The sequence below is a fragment of the Fonsecaea monophora genome (genome assembly GCF_001642475.1).
Source record: "Fonsecaea monophora strain CBS 269.37 chromosome Unknown Scaff3, whole genome shotgun sequence".
NCBI lineage: Eukaryota > Fungi > Ascomycota > Eurotiomycetes > Chaetothyriales > Herpotrichiellaceae > Fonsecaea > Fonsecaea monophora.
The window spans coordinates 786868-813559 of NW_019173934.1; the positions used below are offsets into that span (position 1 = coordinate 786868).

Here is a 26692-nt window from a genome sequence, read left to right on the forward strand (position 1 = left end):
GCCATTAGTCTAGTTGTCTCAACCCAGAACATTGAGCATAGCTGCAACAAGGGGCAGCCACACTTGCCTGTTGCACATGCGATAGCAAAGGGGCCAGACATTGTGAGCATGGATGGGCAGTCAAGAGAAGGTGCCTTGCTCGTGTCGTAAAGATGTCTCCATGCAGTGGCCTGCCCACCTGTTTGAGCAGGAGCTGAGTGTGCCAATGTCATCTTGTTACCTCCCCGGCGGGAGGAAAGTCCCCAGGACCAATGGTGAGTACATGGTGTGGATTCTGACATATTCTCTTGCAGGCTGGCCATATCAAGGTTGTATACGACAGCCAGAAACATCCATGACTGAGTCCCGATATCCGACCCCTTGTTCGTCGGCCTTTGCTCACATGATGAATTGACGCACTCTGCTCAGTTAAGGCAAGCTCTTCACGAGGCTTTAATCATCTCCTGGCATTGGAGGATGGTGTGCTGGGACTGTCCCTTGTCATGTTGAACGACGAGGCTGTGAGGATATAGGGGTGGCATATGTGCATTTTCTGGGTCTCAATGGCACGGTTTGACCAAGACAGGAAGCACAGAATGGCTGAATTCCTTGTCCCTTGACAGGAGAAGGACAGGAAGACTCTCCATCTTCCCTTCAAGACGTGAATTCTCATCACTCAGCCAGGAAAAGCAGGTCGTCCGAATGCTAATTCGTTTTCGTGCCAAGGCGAGGCCGTGAATTTGTATACAAAACTCATCTTCTGCCTCAGCCTGCGGTGTTTCAATTCCATCCTCAAACCATCTCTCTCGAATCGCCCATCTTTCAAGCCATTCATCATCAAACACTCGCTCTATCTCCATCCACGTTCGTTCAATCATCCCCTCTTTCGCCCATCATGGCAACCACTACCACCTGGGACGCCATAGTCTTCATCGCGTCTTACGCCTTTGCCGTCTTCCTCACCCTGGTTGATGCTCAGTCTTGTGGGAACATGACCACAACTATTTCAGTCATCGAAACCGTCACCGAGACCATCTCCTTGATGTCTGGGCCCGTGACTGTTACTATGACTGAGTCCATCGACGCCTTCAATTTCACTCACGTCTCTGGCACCACCTACCCCGGAATCACTGCAACTACAGACACAGTCACAGATACAGTCACTGTCGGCAACGAGAGCAGCTCCCTGGGCCCTTCAGGTACGTTACCACTGACCATCACTACTCCCCTTCCTCTTGACAGCACTTGGCTAACACGTCGCGCAGTCATCAACTCTGTTCACTCCGGTTCTGCCATCACCTTGACAAGCACCACCAAGATCACTTCTTATGGTGAGTAGAAGGACAGCTTGAGTCGCGTCAAGATTAGGAAACTCACAAAAGCAATAGTCAACACCACTGTCTCTGCTGCCGGACCTGCTACTTCCAGTGGCGCAAGCAGCAATCTCACACGTGGTAAGTGATTCAAAAAGTCGCGTCACTGCCGCTGCCTCATTTCCTTCCTTTTACTTCCTGTCGCATACTAATGAGTATATAGCATCGGTGCCTGGCTCTCTTACTCTGACATTCCCCATTGTCACTGCCAGTCCTCCTTGTGCCTCTGGTCTCCCAAATGCAACCTGCGGTAATGGCAGCTTCATCTCAGTCACTGGAACTTCGGTTCACAACTTGACTTCCCTCACTACCGTCATCAGCACCGCATACCTTGATACCATCACGTCGGTTGCTCTGGTCACCACCGTCACTGTTGTGAACACTTCGAAGCCATTCTTTGTCAATGGGACTTTTGAGACTAGCTTCCCCTTTGCCACTCCAGACTTGTCGTCTGCGTTGAGTGTCGCATCATCTGCCTTTGACAGCATCACTGGAAACCATCCTGTCAGCGGCATTGGCACTAGCACAAGTACGACCACAACCACTGTCACACTGTCAAAGAGTTCTGCCACTGTCGGCGCTGTCAATTCCACACTCGGGACTGCTACCTTGATGATGTTCTCTACCATGACTACCACCTCGACTGTCGAGCCAGTCGACTCAGCCTTGAGCAAAGCATCGTCGTTGCTCAGCAATGCTTCTTCAGAGATTGGAACAAAGACTGTCATTACTACAACTACTGCCACACCTATTGGCACAATTCTCAGTGCTGTGTCTTCCCTCCTCAGTGAGGCTACATCAGAGATCGCAAGCGTAAGCGAGACTGTTGGCGCAAGCACTACTACCACCACTGTCTACACCACCGTTGCTGCAACCAAGTCTTCATCCTATGCCGCTGGTACGACCTACACAGTGACCGTTCCAGTGTATGTCAACACCACTACGACCTCTGTCTATGAAGATACTGTGACTACAATTGATCGGTTCAACACTAGCGACACTGTTCCGAGCAAGGAATCAGCCATCACATTCCTCCCTTCGACCGTATCTGTCGGCGTGCCCTTGTTGAGTGTTATCATGACAAGTGAGAGCTTCAACATCACTGCCTCACCCATCGCAAGCAGCAATGTATCTGTGTCGCTTCCCATGGTGTCTGCATCCGTCTCAGAGTCTCAAGCATCGTCATCAGTCTCAGTCTCGATCTATACTCCAACTATGACTGGCGCAGCATCTTCCGTGCGCATTCCCGGTGTCTTTGGTCTGATCACCCGCTTCTTGATGGTCCTCGACCTCGTCAAGCCCAAGACCACCCTCGTCAGAGCCTTGTCTGCACTTCCGCCTGACCCAGTCACTGCCCCATCCCCACCCAGCATGACCACCACTCCTGGCGTCTCGGTGTCAGTCTCTGTGTCCGTCTCGACCATGCCGTGCAACTGCACCACAAACTTGAACATGACGACCAACAGCTTGGACAGTGCAAACTCTACCGTGTGGTTGACCAGTACCGTGTTGAGAACTTCGACCATCACAGCCACCACGACGACCCAAGTCCCTGGTGCTCATCCAGCTCCAGCCAACTCGTCTCTGGCAAGCACTGTCACCACAATTCCACCTCCTGCTGTTTTGGCGAGCACAATTCCTGGCGCCACCGAGTCTCCATCTTTGACTGCTAGCGGTAGTGCCACTGGTGTCGGTGTCGGCGTGACCATCACCCCCGCGTCCATTGTTGGGAACACGACCTTGACTGTATCCTTGATCAACGGCCACGGCAACGGTAGCAGCACTGCGATCCCAGTGAATGCGTCCGCCTCCGCCCCCGCCTCTGCATCTGTGTCTGCCACTGCCGTGCACAGCACCACGATGACGCCGTTCCCCAACACCACCACCGGCAACGACAGCATGATCCTGCCCAACCCCACCACCATGACCGTCAACAGCAGCACGACCGTGCACCCCACCGTGACGAGCTTCCTGAGCACCCACCATTCCAGCCACTCCAGCGGCTTCGCCTTTGCCACCGCCAGCAGCAGTGGAAACATCACGACCTCGTCTTCGATGGCCTCGTGCTCTCTGACCCGTCTGACCGTGCACACCGTGACTGCCTTGCTCCTCGTGGCCGTCACCGCCTGGTTCGTCTTGTGAGTGTGAGTGAGGACAGCGTTGACAGCCGTTGATCCCCACTTACATACATATCCCTGACATTACTCCGCTCCAATTCACTTCACCTTACTTTCACATCACATCACATCAAATCACCTGGCTTTTCAAATGGTCATTCACGCCATACGCTACGATGCCATACGATACCTACGAAGTGATGTTATGCAGTGCAATGCAGTGAAAAATGGACGCAAAGGAATGTTCAATCACTGGGAAATTCCAGGGTCAAAAGGACAAGGTCGAAATGCGTCGTCACCTGCCACCCCAACAACCACAATCACAACATTCAGGATATCTCATTGCGTGGATCGCCATCGGATGGATATTGAAAGAGCTTTTTTTCCCTTTTTTGCACTCAGGTGCACATGCGCGTGCTACACAGTAACAGAAACACCATGATACCAGACAGAAAGTGTCATTGTCATCCCCATAGTCAAAGATAGGGAAATGAACCAAAAGTGCTTCGAACCCTGCCTATTCCGTTTGTATCTCTACTTCCTCTGTCTGTACTTGCCCACAACTAACCCATAGTCAACTATCAAATACTGATTATTTCGGCCACAAAGCACAGCCTGCCAGTGCACAACTATCCCTCGGCCGTGGGCCTTGCGTGGACATCGAATCGCTCCTCACTCTGGTCCATACTCTCAATCTTGCCGATAAGCTTTCTTTTGACTGTCTCATGCTCCTGCCCGAGTTGATGTTCGAAATCAACAGTACTGTCCCTCAGCCCTGCGCTCTGCACACTGTCGCTGGTGACGTGCCGGTCGTACAATCCAGTGGAGACCTCGGCAAGGCCGCCCAATTTCATGTTGGGATCGCTCTTCAAGGCCGACAGGCTCCCAACACAGTCCTGATACATGCGAGTCCAAGGTTGGGTGTCCAATGGCTCTGGAGGGCGATCTGGCATACGATTTACCACCTGTAGCTCCTGTAGGTGGCTGGTTTCTGCAGATCCATCCATATCTGGTCGCCAGTCAAAAGCCCCACAGCCATCAAACCGACGTTCATCACCAGCAATCACTTCAAGCTCCGGATATCCGACACTGGCACCCACGCTGATGCTGCTCCGATGCCCGTGAGTGTGCGCGTACGCTCTGAATTCGGTGCTGCTGCTGCGGTAGAGTCTTTTCCATCGTCCAGCGAGTCCTTTTCGGCTCTTGCTATGCCGTATACCCAGAGACTGTGTGCCCCGTATACGCTTGGTTCTGGCTTTCTCTTCACCGTCTTGCTTACTAAACTGCAGCATTCTCCAAGATCCAGGAGTATGTAATGCTCGCGTCGGTGTAGGCCTAGCCCACGGCGTCCGAGGGGTTGTGGATGAGGTGTTTTCGTCCTGATAGTCGAGAGCAAAGTCTCGCGTTGCGACACCGTCCTTGTGCCCTGCTGAGGCGCACCTCTCCTGTCTCGTGTGGCTGGGAAAACGTCCCCATAGACCAAAAATATCCTTCAGCGGTGTACTCGCCCCTGAAGCCCCGTCACTTTCGCTGGAGGCTCCAACGACAGTGAATCGTCTTCCGATATCTAGGATACTCTTTTTCCTAGAAGTCTTCTTAGCTGGAAGATTGACAGGTGTCTCCCTCCCAACATCAACGTTGGTGATGCTGCGTCTTGGGTTCACACATGGGAGTGGATCAGGTTTCTTTACGCAGATCTGGAGACGACGTTGCTTTTCAACACTGGATGATCCATTGCGGACTTTGATCTCTCGCAAGGTGTTCGAATCGGCTTCTTCCTCCGGGGTCTGTTGGCTTTGATGGGACAGCTGAGCTGCACTGACACTCGACCTCGTACTTCTCCTCCTACCGTCACGATCAAATTTTGGCGATGTGAGAAAACCACTCATTGTATCACGTTCAGGCTCTTCCATAGCCCGTTTGAAGGACCTCTGCCACATATCGGTAGCAGACTCGTGCAACTTGTTGGGGCCATCGTAGATTGATCTTGCTGCATCGCCATCTTCTGACCTTGAAGGCCGTGCAGTAACAGACATTCTCGAAAAGGGCAGTGCCCTTCGTGGATGAGAGGTGGCAAGTGACTTCTGGTTGCACGGACCTTGCCGGGCAGCAGTGGTATCTCCGTTAGTGGCCGGCTCGATTTCACTCATTCTTTCATTGTGTGCGTCGCGAATCGCTTGGACGTTGATTTCTGTCAATTTTTCATTCCTAGCCTCTAGTATAAGATCGGTGTTGATTTCGCTCATGGCTTCATTGGCTTCCGTCGAATGCTGAACTTGCTGGGAATTCACACCACGAGGTAGGTAGTAATCAAGGTTGCTCCGGTCTGGCATGCTGACACTTCTGTTCCTCTTGGTGAACCTAACACTCCGTCCTTCTTCTTCAATCGCTTGATGGTTCTCTGAACGCTTTCTGCTAAACCAAGCACTTTCTTCTGCAACTGAAAGGTTGCCGATGCTGGCACTAGAAGACCATATAGGCAAGCTGATGGACTCTGACCTCCCGCCAATGGCTATGCTATTGGGATTTCCTTTGCGCGTACTTCGCCTAGGTGGTCCAACATCTTCGAACTCACTATCACTCCAGTAGAATGATGAGGCATCCTCGGTACCAGTCAGGGATTTGGACTTTCCAAATGTATTGGCGTGGATTGGTGAAGCGCCAGGCCCCCGGCTGAAGCATGTGCGTCGTCTGACCAAGTCGCCTTCGAAGAGTCGTTTAGTTTCTGGATCCGACGGTCTTCTATTGTGCTCAACTGTGATAAGACTTCCGACTCTCCCAGCCACGGATGTCTGGCTGGTGGAGGGTCGGAAGTCTAGAGAGTTTCCTCTAGGTGTTCGAGCAGTTGTTGTGTGGCTAGTATTCGGTCTGCCAGAAGTAATAAAGGACGGACTTGCGAGGCGTTGAGAAATTCGCATATTGTACAAATGGACCGAGCTTCGGTCAGAATCGGCAAGAGAAGAGAGATCTTTTCTCGATATACCCTCTCTCCCTGGCTTTGAGACGTCGAATGGATCCATGTCAGCCATTGCCAACGAATTCGATTTGCGAACGAATGCGACGGCATTGTCACCGGACATTCTTTCCAAAATCTCGACTGACGAGCGCTCACCATACTTCGAAATGAAACCTAGCAGGCTTGGATCTAACTCCGACATTAAACTCGCCCGTGGACCCGTTGCATTGGAGATCTGACTTTCTCTTTTGGCCGCAGAATCGGTGCCCTCCAGTGCTTTGAGCATAGCTACAGATTCGCTGCAGTCTTTCAACGAAGAAGGAGTGAGGAGATCATGCCCTCGAGTGTCAGGGTCGGTCGAAGGAGGCATCGTTTTGGATTTAGTTCCGTGTGTAAGCTCGATTGTAACATCGGCTGCCAGTTTGCCGGGTTGCTTCGAGGATCCCAAAGGTGATTCGTCTCTTTGACCTTGGACGACATTGATAAAGGAGGCATTCGATGATGTAGACGAGGTGGATGATGCCTTTGAGTTCTCGGATCGGATATGGGTGTCCATCAGTGTACGAATACTTGCAGGAGACGGCGGAGTACAGTCGGTGGTAACGAGCTGAATGCTATCGGGTGAAGACAGGCTCAGCACCCTCGATGGACTTAACTTGATCGTGCCATCGCTCGCCTTCAGCGCAGCTGTCTGGATGCTTTTCGCATCGCTATCATAACCACCCTCACTTGCAGTCCGTGACATAAGAAGTTCGAGGAGACCCGTAGATCGCTGGCTCAGTGTTCCTTCAGGGGCATTCATTCCCAATTGTGCATTGTCACGTCTTGTCGTATCGTGAGGAGTAAGCTCAGATATCATTTGAGGTCTAGAGCTGCTCTTGCTCAATCTCGACTCCGATAGCTTCTGCTTAATGTGATTGCCCAATTGCTCTATTCGGCTAGACTGTTTCCGATGTTGATCTTGAGGCCCAAACTTGAAGTCAGTGTCCAAGGACGGCTCTCTGTATAGATTCGATCCTGAGGGAAGAGAGGCAGTTCGATAGCCACGGACGGAAGATGAGGACCGGAAAAGTTCGCGGAGGGCTTCCCTGTCTGCTGAGTGTGCGCCTGACTGGCTTACAGCGTGCGGAATCTGAGAAGCAGGAAGTTGCACCGAAAGCGTAGAAGGCAGGGTGTGGAGGTCAGATGCCGCGTGGTCTTCAGAGGGGCGCATGCCAAAGCAGCAAAGAAAAGGCGAGAGGAGGCGCCTCAGGGTACACATGCTCGATAGCAGGTAAAAAGCAGGTCACACCGATGGAATGAAAAAGAGAAGAAATGTGGTCGTGTAAAGTTGGGTGCCATGAAACAACGGGGAAGCATCTGGGGCTTCAAATGGTAAAGAAACAGCGTGATATGGGCAAAGACTCAACGACTCTGGCATGATGAAAGGCAACATCAAAGATGCTCAACTCCGGACGGGAAGGACGATGGCAAGAACGAGGGACAATTCTGCGGGAAGGAGCAACCCAAGTCTCTTCAATTTCGATGCAGGTTGTCGCATTGCTTGTCCCGAGACCTGTGAGCAGTCTGTCTACTATAGAGCTGGACTTCAGTATCTTGACTCGTTGAAGTGACTTTTCTAATAGTAGAGGCGCGGTCAATCAAGGGCGCAGATAGAATAGCCCAAACACTGGTTCTGCAGTGGCCTCTGTTGCGGCGGTTGAGCCTGGGCATTGTATCGAAGGTCATCACTGCTGGAACAAGGGGACAAAGACTCCAACTCAACATATCGTAGCTGAACTGGTGGATGAAAGGACATGAGGCCGAGAGGTGTTGTTCGCGCTTTGGCTTACAAGTCACTTATACTTCGCAGTAGCCGCTGTACGGGGGATCACGGCGTCAACTCGCCTCATCTCCTGTCACCTCCACCGTCAACGTTCTTCCAACCACAAGTCATCACCTTTACATCTCCCACCGAAATCTGTTGTTGGAAGCGAGGAGAAGATCCCTTGTTAACTCTGCCTACTCTGATAGTTGCGTCAACGCGTCATTAAGTTACACTCACTAATGCCCACGGACCCTCAACCCACTCGGTGCCACGCCAACAGGGAAGATGGCCAAACAATCAGTGCCAGAGCTGGAGGTTCAAGACTTGGATCCACAGGGGCACGAAACAGTTACATTCAGATATGATCCTGAGACTCAAAGGCTTCAAGTCCATCGTCCCGAGAGATCCTTGTCGCCCGAGAAATCGTTGCTCACCAAATGCATGGGCCCCTTTCTGCCAGCGGGATACCCTGGCTCCGTCAGACCAGATTATACTCCGTACCAGATCTACGATTCTGTGCAGGCTTTTGCCTCTACCATTGCGGGACTACTAGCCTCGCGGGCCGTCTTCGTTGGCATGGGTGTAGGGTCTGAGGACGCCTCGCTTGTGACCACCATGTTGTTGTACATCGCGCAAGAAACCATCGGGCGGGTTGCAACAATCTTGTTTGCCTACCAGTTTTCGCAGAAAATCGAAGCAGAAGTCAAGTTCTACCGCTTCTTTGCCGACATAGTCAACGATATTGCCTTTGTCCTAGATTGCTTGAGCCCTGGTCTGCCACTGTTGGGGCGAATCTGTACTCTTTGCGTCAGCAATGCGTGCAGAGCGGTTTGCGGAGTTTCTGGCGGGAGCAGCAAGGCCATTTTGAGCTCCCACTTTGCAAAGGAAGGCAATATCGGAGAGCTCAATGCCAAAGACGGCAGTCAGGAGACTGTCGTGAGCTTGGTCGGTATGTGGGTCGGAGGTCTGCTTGTCAGCAAGGTGCACGGCACTTTTGAGACTTGGTGCTGCTTGATACCCTTGTTGGCAATGCATCTGTGGGCGAATTGGAAAGCCGTGAAGAGTGTGCGTTTGACTTCGCTCAACAAGGACAGAGCCATTATTTTATTCAGCGCGCTTCTTCGAGGCAGGGCAAAAGGTCTGAGTGAGGTAGGTGAGGAGGAATCGATCTTGGGACTTGGACAGATGTTCCGTACCTCCAATTGTCATAACGACTTCCAGGTCGGTGTTAGCGTGAACAAGTTCCTACGAACCTTACCTGAGGGCGAGAACAATCCTTCGCGAAGAGACCTCTGCTTTTCTCAGCTGCTCAGGGTATTCCAGGACGAAGACTATTTGCTCTGGTGGGATGTGCGGTCAAAGCAAGGATTTGTGCTGCTGAAGGAATCGGCCAGGGGCGAAACACAGGCAAAGGCAATCTGTCACTTGCTTCGATTATCATCGCCAGTAAAAGCCAACCTAAATGCTGCGAACCTGTCGCAGCAGAATGCCCTCGTGCAAGGGCGACAAGATATTTTCGAGGTCACTCAGGATCCAGAACAACACGTTCTGCCTTCCAGTTCAGAGGAAAAGCTCGACATTCACAGCCATTCCTCGCAGCTATACGATGGACTCGACCCAGCTATTCAGTTGATCGTTGACACATTACGTGAACATCGACAAGACTGGAAAAATATGCAGGACCTTGTGCTGCACCTTGGCTGGGATCTCGATCTCACAAATCTTGGTAGAGGCCCTTGTCACCGCATCCGCGTGAACAGCGCTCCATTTGAGGACAAGAAAGACAGATGAGGAAGTCGGTCCTTGAGAAAATTCCTGCCACAGATCCACCCGCAGGAGAGTCAGTTACCACCTGTCAATTTGGCCTGGCCAGCGCCATGTGGCCAATTAGGGGCATCATCGTAACGTCCGCAGCGGAGCAAGGTGACGTGGGAAAGCAAGCCATGACACGACGACGGCTCCACGGAAGTGCCATTGACTACGAGATTGTTGCTTGCTGAGGATCAGCCCGGCGGCAAGAAACCGCCTGTCCTTGGAAAATGATGATGATGCCGTTGGTCCGAAGCAGCGCCGACGATGGAAGAACCGTAGCATCAGGATGCCAGGGATGCCCACGTGTCGGCACACGCCCGGATGTCGCCCCAAAAGCGGAAGCATAGGCGAAATGGGTAAATCTCTCATCTAGGCAGGTTTCTAGAAGACTAAAAGAAGACTGGTGGAAGCCCGGAAGCGAGGTCCGCCGCCGTCGCCACGATCCAATCTTCCGAAACGCCAGACAGGGAGCAAATCTTTTTCCGCACAGAAGGGAATGAATGGCTGCTGGAACGGTTGTGTTTGAGTGTATAGTGGAGTCGAGGGCAAATCTCAAGCAATAGGTCGTACCTACGAGGACGAAGTATTGCATGTATCGGCACATCGGGAGTTTCCTTTCCAGAAAGTGGAGTAGTGACTTTCAATATTCGTCGCCGGAGATGCTTACCAGTCACTGCCTCTCAATCAAAACGCGATCGGCCCAGATCTTGAAGAAGAGATCTACAGTGCAATCAAGGACAGAATACAAAGCATGTGCACCGACAAGTGGGAAGATATGTAGAGAGCCTTATCTTTTTCGTCTGTGGTCGCATCTTCTGCAGTTCGCTCCGAACACCATCAACCTGTGCCAGGACCAATTCGGTGACCGCTATTATTTGGGGGTACAACTTCCACAAATGATTGCCGTCGCCACCTGCCAAAAGTAAACACGTTGCAGCTGACCTACACGTATCTTTTCCCCAAATGGCCACCCGGCGCAGTTGGCTGTGTAGATTGGGATCCCAGCCATGGCCCCTAAAGTGGAAGAATGTGGAATGTCAGTAGCAGATATATCTCTCGCGCAATTGTCACTAGTAGATATTTTATGTCGTTTATGGCTATTTTGGATAGATACTACGGCTAGGATGGGAGCGGTGAGGCGGGAACGGGAAGGAGGAAGGCCTTGGACAGGCCCAAGCGAGAAAGGATGCACAGCGGCAGGGTTTCAGGCCTCATAAGTAGAAGGATCTGGCGACTTTTCGTAGTTTGATGTCGTCGAAATCCGGGTAGCGGGAGAGATGGATGTTAGGGAATGCCGGGTAACAAAAGTCCACAATCCTACTTGGTAGCCACACACCTATTGGCATTAGCAGGTCCAACGGCACCGAAACAGGCTGACAATCTAGGGAAGGCAATAGCGAGAAACTTAGCCAAAATCAGGTTCGAGGGTGATTGCGAGCAAAACCCAATAAATTGTCGTTGTCGCCTGTGGTGCCAGTGTTGGAATGTGTGTGTGTGTGTGGCGGGGCAATGGAAACGGGTTTTCCGCCCTTATTGCCTCTGAAATGGGGGGTACCAGGGCATCCAAGGCCACTGAAAAAGGCACTGGGAGACGATGAAGGTTGCCAGAAAAAGTGGGCAGTGGCAGGTGACTTGATCACTATTTTTTTGAAGCCGAGGGGCCGAGTTCTGGAAAACGCGTAGAAGACCGAAGAAAGAGAGTGGAAAGGTGATGGAATGTGTGGAATGTGCGTAGAAGCCTGAGCGAATTGCTAGAAGCCAGCGAAGGACCGCCTAGAAGCCAATCAGGCGGGGGCGATCGGGGGCGGGCGTACAGGGAAGAAACAGGTACGTAAGAGCAAAGGACATGAGCGCAGAGGTTCCCTGTAGGCATTGTCTGATCATCACTTTTTTTCTCACCACAGTCCTTGAACTCGCAGCCCTATGAGTTGCCGCCCATGGTCATCAGTATTTTAGGCCCATGTACTTAGTTATACGAGGGCATGACGAGTTGACAACCAAGTTAGGGGGCTGCCACAATCTCTTAAAGTTGTGGCCCGGCGTCCTTTGCATCTTGGGTATTTGCCTTAGGGCGTGGTGGGCGTAGGGGTAGTACGGGACCCCTCCCCGTGGGCACTCATTTGATCATCATCCCATCATAATGCGCCCCAAGCAAGCCAATCCGCAGGCTTGAAGAGGGCTCCATTGAGATGCAGGCCTGATTTAGCCTGGGCGACTAGTGGTGCTTAAGGCAAGGCTCCTCGGGGCTAGTGAACAGCGTTGCAGCAGCAGGTCCGAACCACTTGCTCTTGTCTGTACCAAGTCACTACTACTCCTCCTGTTACTGATGGTTACTGACTGCGTTTGTCCCTTGTGCCTGTGCCTGCGCCTACGCCTGAGGCCATGTGCCCTTGTGTCAATCACGCTCTGGTTGCCTGCTGTCCATGCGCGTATTCCCTACCCTCGTCTTTCTAATGCACCCTCGTTCCCATCTCTCCCAACGACCAATTCCCCCCCTCCCGCACCCCTGAAAGGCCATCTTGGGACCATCTATCCTGACATTCCACGAGGAGGAATAATACAGCAGCCTGTTCAAGCCTGACACGAAAGGACCTTGCTAGCCAAAAACCAAATCCCTTCCCCTACCAGGTCGATTGACAAGGACCTTTCCGGGTATTGACTCTTTTCATCCCCAAACCCACTCATCTTCTCGCCTCCGCCTGCGCCTGCGCCCGCGCTGCACTGAAAAGCAAACCTCGACACTCCGCGACGACAGAAGTATGACTCTTAGCTAAACCTTGCACAAGAGTATCTTTCGCCTCTCCACTTTCCGGGTTCCTTCTGGTCACCCAGTGTCCTGGGCATCCACATCCCATCATCCACCTCACTGTTACCTCTTACCGTTGTCCTCATTCCACTGCCCCGTCACTATGACTGTGCCCGGGCCTTGATCTCACTAAGCTCAGAGGCGAAAAGAATTCAGTCAAACGTTTCCAATCAACTTCACAGATGTCCCTTTGATCTTCAACTTTGTGGACATTCCGACAACACTGGAAATCAGATGTTTGTGCTGAATTGAACATCTGCGGCTGCGCTGTTCGTCCTTCTCTCGTCGCTCTTTAGGATCTTATTGTCGCATCACTATCTGCTCACACCAATAATTACACCCTCCCCGTTTGCCGCCTCTTTGCGTCTCGCCGGCCTTGCCTTCAATTGGACGCTTTGGTCGCCCTGTTGACGTCTTCTCAGACGAACACCAACCGAGCACACGACGCACGCCCTTCTGCCACGTTATACACCCTCACGAAGCCGTTCAGCCAGCCAGATCACACACATCTTATCGCTTCAAAGGACCACGTTCGAGCCCAACTTTTGGCGCTTCACAAGTCGAACCATCCCTACAGAAACCCCTGTCGTGGTTACACAGCGTTCTTCTGTGACACGGAAAGAAGCTTGCTGGCAGGAAGAGTCTCGGATATACACAGCGGGACAGCCTTCTATCTTGCAGTGTCTCTGTACAACTCAGGACCACAACCTTTTGCCGCTCTCCGTGAACAAGACACTGGCGCACCGGAGACCTGGCCTGGAAGAATACAGTGACTTTGATCAAGGAGGTTATAAGCCGAGATTCCGAGTCCAGATCACGGCGAACACCTCTGGGACAAGTGTACACTCCTCGGGCAGGATTGGGTACAGACGAGGCGTGCAACATAATCGCTCACTCTAGGTATCTTGCGTCCAGCAGCGGTCAGGTCAAAGCGAAGTCCAGCGCAATGGTTAAGAAGAAATCGATCTCAATAGCGTGGCCATATACACCTGAACCTTCACCTCGTCTTGATCCTTTGGTCTATCCCCTGGTCGATATTCCTGAAGATTTCAACATGTCGGAGGAAGAGTTACCACCTCAGGCAAGGCCCATCAGTATGGCAGCCCGAAAGGAAGGCGTCCTATCACCGGGAGGAAGACCGACTTTGGACGATGTGCTCAACAACAAAGCACCATCACCCTACACCCTGGCTGCATACACGGCATTTCTATCGCAACAGCACTGCCTAGAAACGCTCGAATTCACCACAGAGGCCAAGAGATACTCGGATAAGTACGATGAAGCATCAGTCAGTATGGGAGGCATGCCCCTCACAATAGAAACGCAGGAAGGATGGGAATTGATACAGGACTGGACGCGGCTTCTCGAAATCTATGTCAAGCCAGGTGCTCCGCGGGAAATCAATTTGCCGGCCGAGGAACGAGATGATCTGATCGAGCGATCCTATGAGTTCAAACCTCCTCGTCCTGAGTATCTGGATGCCGCCGTCAAACGCATGTACGACTTGATGTCGGATTCGATCTTCATTCCATTTTGCAATAGCCTCAAACAGGTTTCTCATGCCCAGACATATACACCTATGTCGGAATTTGCGGATATGGCTGAACTTGACCCCTCCCGATTAACATACGATGAGCGTGGGCTGCACCGGCGGATGCCTTCTCGTCGGCGGCGATCTCCACCACACACCTCGGCGGTCTCGTTTGAAGCTACTCGATCCCCGCCGCAACAACATCGACCGACACAATCCTCGTTATCGTCCGCATTGGGTCGGCAGAGCGGTGTGCGCTTGTCGACGCACGTGTCACACTCATCTGCAGTCTCAGAAAGTGCACTGACTGACAGCAGCGGAGGCCCGGATAGCCCTCCTGTTGGTGACCTTATGGAAACGGAAGCAGTCATAACCCCACCGACTACTCCACCAACGAGCGAGCTGGGTGGGACTATCAGTCACGGGAGTGGGAGCGGATTGGCAAGTGTCAAATCACATCGAAGTGAAAGCGGTGGCTGGAAGAAGGCCATGAAGATATTTGGCGGCAGTAAGAGGAAGAATGGCAGCAACGAGCATGACTGACACGCAATAGAGGGGTCCTCTGTGGCTCCTCGTCTATTGTTGAAGGATTTGTGCCTGATTAGGTGATAATGTGGTTTTTCTGCAACGGGATTACGAAAGGAATTGGAATCGGGTTGTGCCAACTGAGGACAAAAGCCGGCAGCATTTCGGATCATGGGACTGGTAATGGAGTTCGCAATGCGACTACGAGATATGATTTAGCATGATGGCGTTGGGAGGATTGGGGGGTTTATGGTTCAACTGGAAATACGCGGAAGGGTTCAGCACTTTTCTACTTCTCTCTGGAATGTTGTTTTGCCTGCTCTGATTGCGAGGCCAGACGAGGTCTTCTTGCACGATGCTGGGCCTAGTAGAGCACGATATGAGATGAAATGCCTGGTTCAAGGAACATGAGATGAGTGGAGTCTGCCAGTTCGGGAGCGGAGCTGGACAGAATGGGATATTTCTCAATGTACACAACAAGCAGTGGGGATGATTCTTGGTGATGCGGCTGACTGGATACTGATGCCATGGGATAATCAGTAGTAACGAGTGAGTACCTCGAGTCGAAGTACCACTGCCTGCAAAAATGAAGCATGTGTCGCCGTTTGTTCATGACCTCTCGCGTCATCTCCTTCACCACGTACAAGTGCATTGATCATCCCTCTCTTTACCAAACGAGCCTATTACGACTTGACTTTGGTACAGCGAGGAAGTTGCCGGGTCTCTTCGTCAGTCAACAAGCGGTAGGGACAAGAATGATCTGCCGCGGGGGACACGGCAGTACCAGACTCCTGTCATCTCACGGCTAAATCACAGCTATGTACCTCGAGGACATCTCTAGATGACCAAGACATGGGGAGATTTCACCAGACTGATGCGCCCGGATATTCTCCTGGGGTACACGGTGGTTGATGTCCCCGGCAATGGTCGGGAGCTGCCCTTCTGCCTTGGACTGCGGTTCCATAGACCTTGTCTCCTTCTTCCGCTCCCACCAAGCTGGGTCCCAGAGTAAGTCAAGTTGATTAGGCCCCAACACATGACAAGCACACTAATCGGACAAGGGAAGGCTTCCATCTCTCCTCCGACAGCGAGGTCCGCGCCCCGCTCATCTATCAATGCATCTACAATGGTGACACTACAAGGACATGCATGAAGAAACGGCCTAGGCCTAAGAGCAGGGATGATGACGAACGGTGGCGATGATACCCCCCTCAGTGGCACAGCAAGAGACAGACTTCGGGTGCTTGTGGCTCAGCGGGTTACGAAATCACGAACATGAAACACGGCATCGCATAGTCTGGCTTATCTGGCTATCTGGCCAGAATCTGGGCTATCCGGCCACGCCCCAATCACCAGCTTGTCCTACAGGCCGTCTTGCTTAGAAAAGGGGTCGGCATGCTCGGACATAGGGTTCGATCGGGGAACTCTCATTCGTTCATCTATCCAATCGTCTGCTATCCTCGAGCCAATCGCCTACAGAGGCAGGGAATCCCAAGGCATGCCAAAGGGCCTCCTTCCCGGCCCCTTGTTCCTAACGAGAAAGGTTCCTTCCACTCAGGCAAATATCGCCGCGATGAGATTCAAAGACGGGTATCTCAATCAGCATCAACGGACAATTTACACTGCTGGAGAAGTGCTGGAAGACCAATCATGTTTTCGCGCCCCTCAGCAGATCAGTCCTCTGTTTGAACCCTCCACTTACTTACATAGACCTCCTTGCTGCAAGAAACTACCCGATCCCGCTCATCCACCCCTCAGAATCCCATTCACTGAGATATTCTGTGGTTAACCCTTACCGCTGGTTCTGCATGGGCTCTCCTGGATGCCTGTGGGGGTAATTTATCCTTTCATATCTCTTAAGTTCAACCTCTTCCATGTTTTTGCCCTTGCTCACCGCCGCATGATGGCTCGTCCGCCAAAAGTTTGACATAAAAGCCGAGAAAGGGAAATGTCAACCTAAATACGGACTCAGCCGAAGTTTGCGGTCCGGTTTGATGGCTGTTTTCCGTCAAGGTATCTCTGGACGGCTTCCCCCTTTCCTTCCTTTCTATCAGCTCGAACTTCTCGTTGTGTACCATGTCTCTGAACAACACCAATGCCCAGTAAATACTCGCACAGCGTCGTCCTGGCCAGTTACTCCAGTCGGGGTATCGTCGGCCTGGCCAACGACGAGAAACGCGGGAACCAGAAGCCAGTCAAGCCATCTCGGGTTCTGGCCGGTAAATCGCCACAACCTCATCAACCTGATTTGGCGATGAAGCCAGGGCCACGGGCTTCTCCTGGATCTTCGTATCATGCTCGTCTTTCGACACTGTCGCCAAAATCTCCAGCACAAAGATTTTTGAAAGGGAAATATGGTCTCTTTACTGGTAGCACGACAACCACCCAACGGGATTCAAAGAAGGAAATATCCACCAATGTCAGATCAATGGGTGCGACTGAGGGATCTCGTCCGTCGACCAGGGAGCGAATGGTAATCTTGGACTCGGACAGTGAAGAGACTGTGGGCGCAATCGCAGTCAACTCCTTTCAGTCTCACGTCTCTGGTCCAGCCAATGGAGTATTTCCGGCTTGTTCTCCGACAGCCTCACCACCAGGTCCCCAAGCTGAAAGTCCGGACCTAAATACCCACCGAAGTCCATCTAGAGCAGGGGAAACCCTACCAGACCATACCGATAGTGGATTCTTGAGCCTTGATGAGACACCAGCCTCGCACGTTGCTGCCCAGAAGTTGTCAATTGGACAATCTGCAATCCGATCCAAGAGACGATCAAAGTCTTCAAAGGCAGTCCGCCACAATGATACGCTGCACAACAATCCCAGGCTTCAGACTCCGGCACAACCCTCGCGGCTCGAAGAAACTGGCCGACAGACTCTCAGCCGAGCAAATATCAGTTTCATTGACTTGTCTGATGATGAGGTCAGTGGTAAATCCCACGCACATACCCCTCGCAGCTCACTGGATAAATCACCGTCAACGCATATCTTGACCTCAGAAGTTGTCCTACCAGGTTCCACACTTTTCAATGCATCAACCGGCCTCCGCCTCCATGATATTGATGGCAGCCTTACTCTTGGAACGAGGCGAGCGACACAAGACAAATTGGCGAATGGAACAATTTGGCATGGTAGTCTACCTGAACCGCAAGTCCGAAAGCGGCCTCTCAGTATGGGTAACAGTTATCCCGAAGCCCTACCTTTACACAAAACCGTTATGCTCCGCAGAAGACAGACCGAGGAATTCATAAAGCCTGCAGTCTCGCGCAGTCCGACTCTAGAGCCTCGCGATCTATCTTGGTTACTGCTAGACGTGGGACTGGACGACCAATTGCAAGATGATGAGCATGACGAGGATCAGACGCTTCCACACATTACTTTGGAGTCCCCCGATTCTGAAGCTCACGCGGAGGTCACGATTGCAGGCCTGGAATCTAGCTCCTCCTCGCCTCACCCTTCAAGACTGGAGCATGTTGAGATTGACTTCTCTAAACGTGCTAACAGAACCAAGAACGGATTATCCTACTATCTCCCGGACGATGCTACGACGAACGTGTATCTTCACAGACACAAATATAACTCGGCACATGACCATCCGGCTCAAAATGACCTTAGGCGAAAGTCGCTACCGCCATTGAGTACCTCATGGTCTAGTCGGAGAGGAGAGGAAAACTTGTGGTCACCCAACCCAGTTAAATCAGCTCCGACGTCTGCTCAGCGTGAGGTCCGGCATCAAGCAAGAATCCCGGTCCTCAATTCCAGTCCCGCCGAGCCCGAACCCGAACTCCAGACTTGTCCAGTCACAGAGTTGTCTGATCAACCCACTTTAAGGCCCAAATTGAAATCAGAAGAAGAGATGAGGATGAAGATCCCGACTCCTATCCCATCCCCTTCACAGTCGGAGACATCTCCTAAAATGTCAGCTAGGGGGATGGTCAAGTCATCATCGGGGCCGATCCATCGAGCACATCGAGTATCATGGCCTGCAACCGTGCCCGAATTCGGGGTGCCCTCAATCACTCGACATGATGAGTCGACACCGCACATCCATGAGCAGTGCGAGTCAACCCTTGACTCACGATTGACATCAGCGCCCATACAGAAACAGAAAATCGGGCCGAACGCGATACGGAAACTGGCATCCTTTCCCCGGTTCACAAGGCTGGGAATTCCTGCACAACAGGAGAAAGACGAGGCGCATACCAGGGTGATGGAGAACCAGCAAGAAGAAGATGATAATTGGGCGTTACCGAGCATCCCTATTTCAAAGGAAGCTGCTTCACGGGCCAAACTATTGGAGTTATTGGCGATAGGGGCGGAGGCTGAATCCAGGCACGAATCCAAAGCATCTAAACCCTGGCGTGAGTATCCTCCGGATCTGAGCAGTCAATTGCGAAATGTGGACAGCCAGACTGGACACAGCAGCGACCTAGACGATGTCATCTCTCTGTTTTCTGATGCCCATGACATTCCAATCGACATCCAGGCCGACTACTCACACGACGTTCACACCATGGGAGACGAGGTAGAGGATGATCCCGATGCAGCTCTTCCTCCACCAGATATATCGCGCCACCGGGCAGATCGTTCTAGCTCGCGAAATGCGCATAATCGTCTTTCCCAATCTTCTTTCACCGCGCTGCCTCGCATGGCAAATGCAAAAATAGCAATCCATCGACTTTCCCGCACCACATGGGATGACATAACGAAACAAATGCCCTGGGCTTCGACTCCCACTTCATCTGCGTCCGCGCCTGTGAAAACCACCATACGACAGGAGAAGCAGGCGAAAAAGGCCAGAATGAAAACGGCAGTAAGAGCTTTTTGGGGAAGAATGAGGAGGCACATTGAGAATTGAGAGTTGCCATTTATTTTCTCTTGCCTGGTCTTTTGTTACGACTTGCACTTTTTTCCCACTGTCGCCCTCTCACTATATTTCTTTCTTCTCCTACTCTCAAAAGGCCGAGTTCGGAATTCAGGACGAAATCAAGGCACATACGAGGGACTCACAGGACCAACAACGATACGAGGGAAGGAGGACAACACCAAGGATTCAGGAACAAACCCCAGCGACCCTTTACATTTATTGCATTTACTGCACAACCCGTGCACACTACATTACACTACACTACTGTTGTTTTTCTCCCTTCTTCCCCACATCCTTGTCTGAACACCATACACAATCTCGGAGTTTTTACATGCATGTATGTATTGATTGGTATTGAGCGACAGCGGTATCAGGACAGGAAGATATAGAGAACCTGACCTAGCGGATCCCCGTCCATGGGATGGACGAAGGGATGACTGGATGGATGGACGGACTGGTGGATATCTCTGAATGAAGCGTCTTGAGCTATTATCTACGAGTACGAAGGATACATGTGATATTATATGTATGTATTTTGTATGAGGTACGAAAAAGGAACGAAACTTGACGGAGCGGATCATTATCGGTATGTAGGGTATATAGATGAAAGATGTTTATTCTCTGGAAACACCTACACCTACATCTCCTCAAAGTGCCGATGTCTCTGTCTCTGTCGCTTTCTCAATAGTCTACAGTCCGCAGTCTCTACTCGGTACAGTATAGGTCTAGGGCGCGAAGTAATGCATTACTTCCTACCTACCTACCTGTGTACATACACCTACCCTAGATTTCTTCTTCTTCTTCTTCTTCTTCTTCTTCTTCTTCTTCTTCTTCCTCTTCCTCTTCTTCTTCCTCTTCCTCTTCTTCTTCCTCTTCCTCTTCTTCTTCCTCTTCCTCTTCTTCTTCCTCTTCCTCTTCTTCTTCTTCTTCCTCTTCCTCTTCCTCTTCCTCTTCTTCTTCCTCTTCCTCTTCTTCTTCCTCTTCCTCTTCTTCTTCCTCTTCCTCTTCTTCTTCCTCCTCCTCCTCTTCCACATCCCCCGGGACCTGTTCTGTTCTGTTCTCTCCTGCTTGATTCACCGCTGCTTGGAACCGACTACCTTCCTTCCTTCGCTTTTCTCCTCCACCTCCCCATGCTGCTCGGTCCTCTGTAGGGATATAGCTCTGTCAACGGAAACGACGTGTTGGAGGGCGACGAACGTAGACACCAAGGCCATGGAAAAGAGTGTCATTTGCATGTATGCTAAATTGGACAAAGGCTGAGTGAGAAAATATTGGGCTCATCTATCTATATACAAACAAGCTCGACCGTCAGCTTGACGGCGGAGGCGGCGTTAGCGGTATCGGTGGTGGTGGTGGCGGATGCTGTCATTCCCAGTTGTCTGGTGGATTGTGCCTGTGCCTGTATTGTATGTGAAGTGCAGGATCACAGACCCTGTTGCCCTTGGTGTTGCCCGGCCTGTTCGTCCACATGTTGCCCTCGACGAGGCGGGCCCTGGTGCTGTGTGCTCATGTCTCGATGTTCCAACCCGCGCTTTACACCTCTGCCACCACAAACTGTACATCCTAGAGGCTGAAAAGAGAATGATAAAATCGGTTGTCGTCGAATCGAACCCAGTCCTCACGGCTCCTATACACAAGACGCCCTTTCGCTCAAGAGTCCAGAAGTTATTTTGTGCTCGAACTTTCCCCAGTCCATAATCAACCAAACAAGCTGGCCCCTCCGCTGCTCACCGCCTCAATCTCCTCTTCTGACCAAGCCTTTCGCCGGAACCTGGCGGGCAGCTCCTCCCTGTCGAAGAATTCCCCTTGTTTCGGTTTAATGGGCCCCAGTGCTCTTCCTGGGGTGCCTCCGATGGCGCCGTATGCCATTGACGAGCCCGAGGAAGCGGCAGTGGAGTACGAGGAAGATGGCACACCCCCGTTGCCACCGCTACCCCTTAGAGGACCATGTTGTTGGGCTTTGGACCGGTAAGCAGCGAAGCTTTCAGGGAGACTGTGGGTGGGCGAGGCAGGGTGGGCATGAGGAGTGTGGTCGACCGATTCTGCGGAGGGATATGCGCGTTAGTAGTTGTCAAGTGTGACGCGAGAGACAGAGAGGTACGTACTGGGTGCTGAACGTTTTCCAATAAATTTTATGAGGGGGGTGCGTTGGTGCGCAGAACGGAGAATGAGGGAGGGGCGCATGGTGGGTTGTTAGAGCTTGGTGTCGAGACTGTGCTCAGCAACGAGGTGTTCAAGAGCTGTAGACAGATCCCTATCCGTGCTTGGCTATATGTTCAAGTCGTCTACTGCACCTGTGAGTACTAGGTTGGGTTCTTTCTGCTTCCTCAGATCCGGCTGGCGATTTCTCGCGTGCAGCCTTTCGAGCGGCCGGTGCTCGGACAAAAGCAAAGAGCGAAGGAGGAATAGCACGTGGCAGAGGAGTTGCAGGCTGTTCTTTCGTATCTAGAGGGAGGACGGAGAATAAGGATCGGTTTATATACGGGAGGATTAACAGGTCAAGGCGGTCGAGCCTGTGGAAAGAAATATCGCTGACTGCTGCGTGGTTTATAGTTGCGAGGGTAGAGCGAGCTTCGGGGGAAGCTTTGTTGAAGCTGCTCAAAAAAGTTCGAAATTCGGAGAAAGGCGTAACGCCCTTGCACCCATCACATCGACGGGACGGCCTTGCTTTGCCGATTATTCGGGGAAGAAGCTTTTCCCACTTCAACTACGAGGCACCTCGTACACTCAGACTCGTGGTCTGGCTACTTCAGTCGCTTCCGAACCAGTTGTCTGACTCGAACTAATGGTTCATGAACTGTGCCTCTGGGTGTCTTTGCTTGATCTTTCTCTTGTGTCGATGATGTGCTCGCTTTGACTGGCCGCCAAGTCCGATGCTCTGCCTACACCGTCACATTTCACCCGACCAAACTTGAGAACATGTCCGCTCATTCCCCAGCAACGATACAGCACCCGCCACTACTCGGATGATGTGTCTCCTGACAGACTCCAACTGCCACAGCGACCCACGTCTCCCCCCGAGCACGACATACCGGCAGATTATTGAATCAACCCATCCACCGATTAATCAACGCCCTGAATACCTCGGATATACCAAATTCCTGAAACTCGCGTCGCCATGCACGAGTTTGCTCTCTACGGCCAAGTGCGCGAGCATGACCACCGTCGAATGCTCCAGCAACTAGCCGGATTCGCACGTATGCAACCCCAAGATGCCAAAGAGATCCACCTGGTCTTCAAGGCGCGCCAGCCTCCTGGAGTCGATCTCGTCCAGTCGATTGGTGCGTCTCATTTGGCCAGCCAGCAACAGCAGGACATGCAGCGTGTTAAGAACATGCTCAATGCCGGCCTCTACTATGTCCAACTAGTTGGTGAGGTTTCGTCGGAGAAACAGCCTAGACTTGCGGGAAATGGCGACGTGACCATGGCAAATGGCAATGGTGGCCAAAATGCACAAGAGTCAAGGGTGAGCTGGTCGTTTGAATTCAAGGACACTCCGGACGCGGGCAAGCAGGCAGTGAGCTCAAGGCTGATATCCAGGACGTCGATGACTGACGGCGACTTTGTCAAGTTTCTCGACCAGTTCGGCTATGAGTATGACCTCTTTTGTCTTTTCAAAGGCAAGATCCAGGACTGACGATGATGCAGCTACGTTTCTCGCTACATGGTTGTTGGGTCAAGGTTCTATGATCACGATACCACCATTTTCCTACACAAAGTACTACAACTCCCCCAAATAGCTGCAGATGAAGCTATCTCCGACAGGTCGTTCTTATCGAACATTGACCATCTCCCCGAGCTAGATAGCTCTGGTGGATATGCCCTCCAGGCATCGATTGATGTGGTTGATGGAAACAACCCAGAGCTTAAAGAGCGAGCAACTAGGCAACTACTGGCCATCAAGGAAGCGTTGAGGCAGGCAGTGGATCTGTCACCAGGCGACAGGTTGGCGCTGGATACGCGGCTACCTATCACTTCACGTAGAACTTGAACCCATTGGAAGATTAGAGAGCAACATGACGCCGATTATGGCAGGCAGCCCTGCCGCTCGAGGCGTTGCGGGCTCAGCCCGTTTCACGTGACGTGAATATAATGGGTAAATGACGTACGTCTTTTCAAACGCGTTGGTCGCGTCGATTTCTCTCAAGTCTCATCTCACCTTTCATCTCCAGCACTTGAAAAGATTGGCCAATTTTGACTATCGTTTTCAACACTCTCTCTTCGCTAACCCTGGCGTCTCGTTCATGGCTGACTCCATTGAGTCGCCTTACTCCTGTTTTGCGTACCCATCCTCAACTCTTTAGCACAGGTCTCTTCATACGGTCCTACACCATGAAACGATCAGCCCCTCCCCCGGCTGGCTCTATCTCCCCACCCCTGATTAGGCGTAAAATCGAATCGGCTACAACCAGTATGATTGGGAGAATGTTGTAACACCGTAAGATACTGACCAAAGCTAGGCAAGGCTGTGGCTAGTTTCTTCAAACCAGCGTCGCAAAAAGAACCGGAGAAACTCGTGTGGCGGACCGTTAACCACAGCCTCATCATTGGCCAGTACAACGTGCCCCAGAAACCACCTCAACCACGGACACTTCCTGTCAAGATCGCAGCCTTCGACCTGGATGACACTCTCGTGACTCCCAATTCTGGAAACAAATGGGCGAGAACTGCAGTGAGTTGGAAGTGGTGGGACCCATCAGTCCCCGGCCGACTGAAATCTCTCCACGATGATGGCTATCTCCTAGTCATTCTCAGCAACCAGTCAGCCATCAGTCTAAAAGATAATCCCAAAACGCTCAAAAAGGACATGGCCAGCCTGGCAAACTTCAAAAACCAGGCCAGTTCAATCCTGAAACAACTCGACCTACCAGTCAGTATCTACGCCGCAACGGGCCAAGATCGATACCGCAAGCCTCGAGTAGGGATGTGGGAGGAGATGCTAGAAGACCACGATCTTCACGCAGACGGAGCGGTGGACATGGCACACTCGTTCTATGTGGGCGATGCGGCCGGAAGAGACAAGACCGACAAGAGACGAAAAGATCATGCAACGTCGGACAGGTGCTCTCTAACATCACGCATTGGGGAAATAGTATGCTAATTGCCGCTAGGGATCTTGCCGCAAATATCGGCATTCAGTTTCACACACCAGAAGAATTCTTCCTCGACGAGACCACCGAACCGTACGAGCACGTCTTTGACCCAACAAAGCACCTTGAGCTCGCAAAGCCTTCTTGTTCTGCCGTGAGTGACGCAAAGGAAAGTTTGATATCAACGCCGTTCACGAAGAATAGCCCCCATGAACTGGTCATTTTCTGTGGGTCACCAGGGGCTGGAAAAAGCACATTCTATTGGAACGTACTCCAACCACTCGGTTATGAGAGAGTCAATCAGGACATCCTCAAGACTGTGAGTCTCATTCCTTGCCCTCGATTGGCAGTCTCCGTTTAGGAGACCGGATTCAGTAACACGACATCCTACCATTTTAGCCCCTCCCCTACATATGTGGACTTCATCAAGGGGAACTTGTTTTAAGCTGAGACATATTGCTAATTCCGTACAGCGCGACAAATGCATCAAGAAAGCAAAGGAACTCTTGGAAGCAGGGCTATCCGTGGCAGTTGGTACGTTTGTTCTTCTTGTTGTTCGAAGCGTTGGCCTGCTCAACCTCGCTTTTTCCTCGACAGTAGCACGCAGATCACTTGCTGGACAGGGGCAGAATGACATGTCATGCAGAAATGTTGTGCAGCGGGCTGTCTGTCGAGCCATGCATGAGATGTCACTTCTGCACCACTCTACACAGCATCTCGTGTTACCCTTGTCCCGTCACCAGTCCCAGACCTTCCCCAGATTCCGTCGTAACCACAATGACTCGGTCCCCTTGAGATAGGATCCACTCCTCACATGCGCCAGATTCTCATCTAGCCTGACTCCCTCTATCCGCTCTTCCCCGCCTCGTCCTCACATTTTGTCTACGTCTTTTGCTGCCTTTCACCGCATGGGACCATCCTCGTTCTTGCTAACTTTCGTCCTGGAATGGCAGATAACACAAACGCAGACACCGAAACCCGGGCGTACTGGGTAAAGGTAGCCCGTGAATTTAATGTCCCTATCCGCTGTGTCCGCTTCACAGCCTCGACTCGCCTCGCAGAGCATAACGATGCTGTGAGGGCAATGAATCCAAATACAGTGTGTACCGCTCCTTATATCAGATTTAGTGTATCGACAATTTTATCTAAGCTAGATACGGAGGGCTGACAACTTCTCATGTTCATAAACAGATGAACCCCGAAAATCGCACTCAACTCCCTGGTATCGCATTTCGGTCCTTCGTGCAGAGGTTCCAGGAACCTAGGCTCGAGGAGGGCTTCGAGGATATCTATAAGGTCGACTTTGAGGTCAGTCCTACGTCATCTTGTTTTCTCCAACTTTTCTAGTCCTCCACTCTGGTTGTCGCTTTTTACTGACGCGATGGGACATCAAGTTCAAGGGAACCGAGGAACAGAAAAAGCTCTGGTCCAGGTACTGGGTGTCAAAATTTTCGACGTGAGTGAGGCAGTGCAGAAGAACACGTACCTTGCGGCTCAGTCACAACTTCAAACCTCCAGCGACCGTTATCTGCGACATCACACATACTTCGACACGTGTAACAGTTTGTCTTGGCTACCTCCATGCTATCAGTGAGCCTGGATACATGGCATGGTACACTGCAGCTGTCACGATCTCAGTTTTACTACTTTTACCTTACACTACCTGACTCAAGCCCATCCATGCGGCGAAAGTTAGGAACGTTAACGTATGCTACATACCACATCAAGCACTGATATGATCCATGATATACCTGCAAAGCCACTGGAGACTGGAACTGCTGGTCGTCTGCTTGTGGCCTTCGATTGGTCTGCAGGTGAGAAAGACCCTACTC

General features: G+C 51.7%; 8 protein-coding genes across 8 annotated transcripts; 6 read left to right on the forward strand and 2 right to left on the reverse strand.

The window, feature by feature from the left end:
- Window positions 1-874: 874 nt before the first annotated feature.
- AYO21_00988 (hypothetical protein) lies at window positions 875-3494 on the forward strand (the record flags this gene model as incomplete). The annotated part of the gene is made up of 4 exons (XM_022650974.1): window positions 875-1178; window positions 1245-1310; window positions 1368-1433; window positions 1516-3494. 4 exons carry the CDS (start codon window positions 875-877, stop codon window positions 3492-3494), a joined length of 2415 nt encoding a protein of 804 aa, XP_022516977.1.
- A 604-nt stretch (window positions 3495-4098) lies between these two features.
- AYO21_00989 (hypothetical protein) lies at window positions 4099-7638 on the reverse strand (the record flags this gene model as incomplete). The annotated part of the gene is made up of 1 exon (XM_022650975.1): window positions 4099-7638. One exon carries the CDS (start codon window positions 7636-7638, stop codon window positions 4099-4101), a length of 3540 nt encoding a protein of 1179 aa, XP_022516978.1.
- An 879-nt stretch (window positions 7639-8517) lies between these two features.
- On the forward strand, window positions 8518-10023 carry AYO21_00990 (hypothetical protein; the record flags this gene model as incomplete). Its single annotated transcript, XM_022650976.1, has 1 exon — window positions 8518-10023. One exon carries the CDS (start codon window positions 8518-8520, stop codon window positions 10021-10023), a length of 1506 nt encoding a protein of 501 aa, XP_022516979.1.
- A 3773-nt stretch (window positions 10024-13796) lies between these two features.
- Window positions 13797-14924, forward strand: AYO21_00991 (hypothetical protein; the record flags this gene model as incomplete). Its single annotated transcript, XM_022650977.1, has 1 exon — window positions 13797-14924. One exon carries the CDS (start codon window positions 13797-13799, stop codon window positions 14922-14924), a length of 1128 nt encoding a protein of 375 aa, XP_022516980.1.
- A 2077-nt stretch (window positions 14925-17001) lies between these two features.
- AYO21_00992 (hypothetical protein) lies at window positions 17002-19761 on the forward strand (the record flags this gene model as incomplete). The annotated part of the gene is made up of 1 exon (XM_022650978.1): window positions 17002-19761. The coding sequence occupies one exon, from the start codon at window positions 17002-17004 to the stop codon at window positions 19759-19761; it is 2760 nt and encodes a 919-aa protein (XP_022516981.1).
- A 792-nt stretch (window positions 19762-20553) lies between these two features.
- On the reverse strand, window positions 20554-21639 carry AYO21_00993 (hypothetical protein; the record flags this gene model as incomplete). The annotated part of the gene is made up of 3 exons (XM_022650979.1): window positions 20554-20931; window positions 21068-21169; window positions 21502-21639. 3 exons carry the CDS (start codon window positions 21637-21639, stop codon window positions 20554-20556), a joined length of 618 nt encoding a protein of 205 aa, XP_022516982.1.
- Window positions 21640-22888: 1249 nt separating this feature from the next.
- Window positions 22889-23761, forward strand: AYO21_00994 (hypothetical protein; the record flags this gene model as incomplete). Its single annotated transcript, XM_022650980.1, has 2 exons — window positions 22889-23364; window positions 23419-23761. The coding sequence occupies 2 exons, from the start codon at window positions 22889-22891 to the stop codon at window positions 23759-23761; spliced, it is 819 nt and encodes a 272-aa protein (XP_022516983.1).
- A 341-nt stretch (window positions 23762-24102) lies between these two features.
- Window positions 24103-25494, forward strand: AYO21_00995 (hypothetical protein; the record flags this gene model as incomplete). The annotated part of the gene is made up of 5 exons (XM_022650981.1): window positions 24103-24181; window positions 24231-24831; window positions 24882-25179; window positions 25334-25394; window positions 25484-25494. 5 exons carry the CDS (start codon window positions 24103-24105, stop codon window positions 25492-25494), a joined length of 1050 nt encoding a protein of 349 aa, XP_022516984.1.
- Between the last annotated feature and the right edge of the window lie 1198 nt (window positions 25495-26692).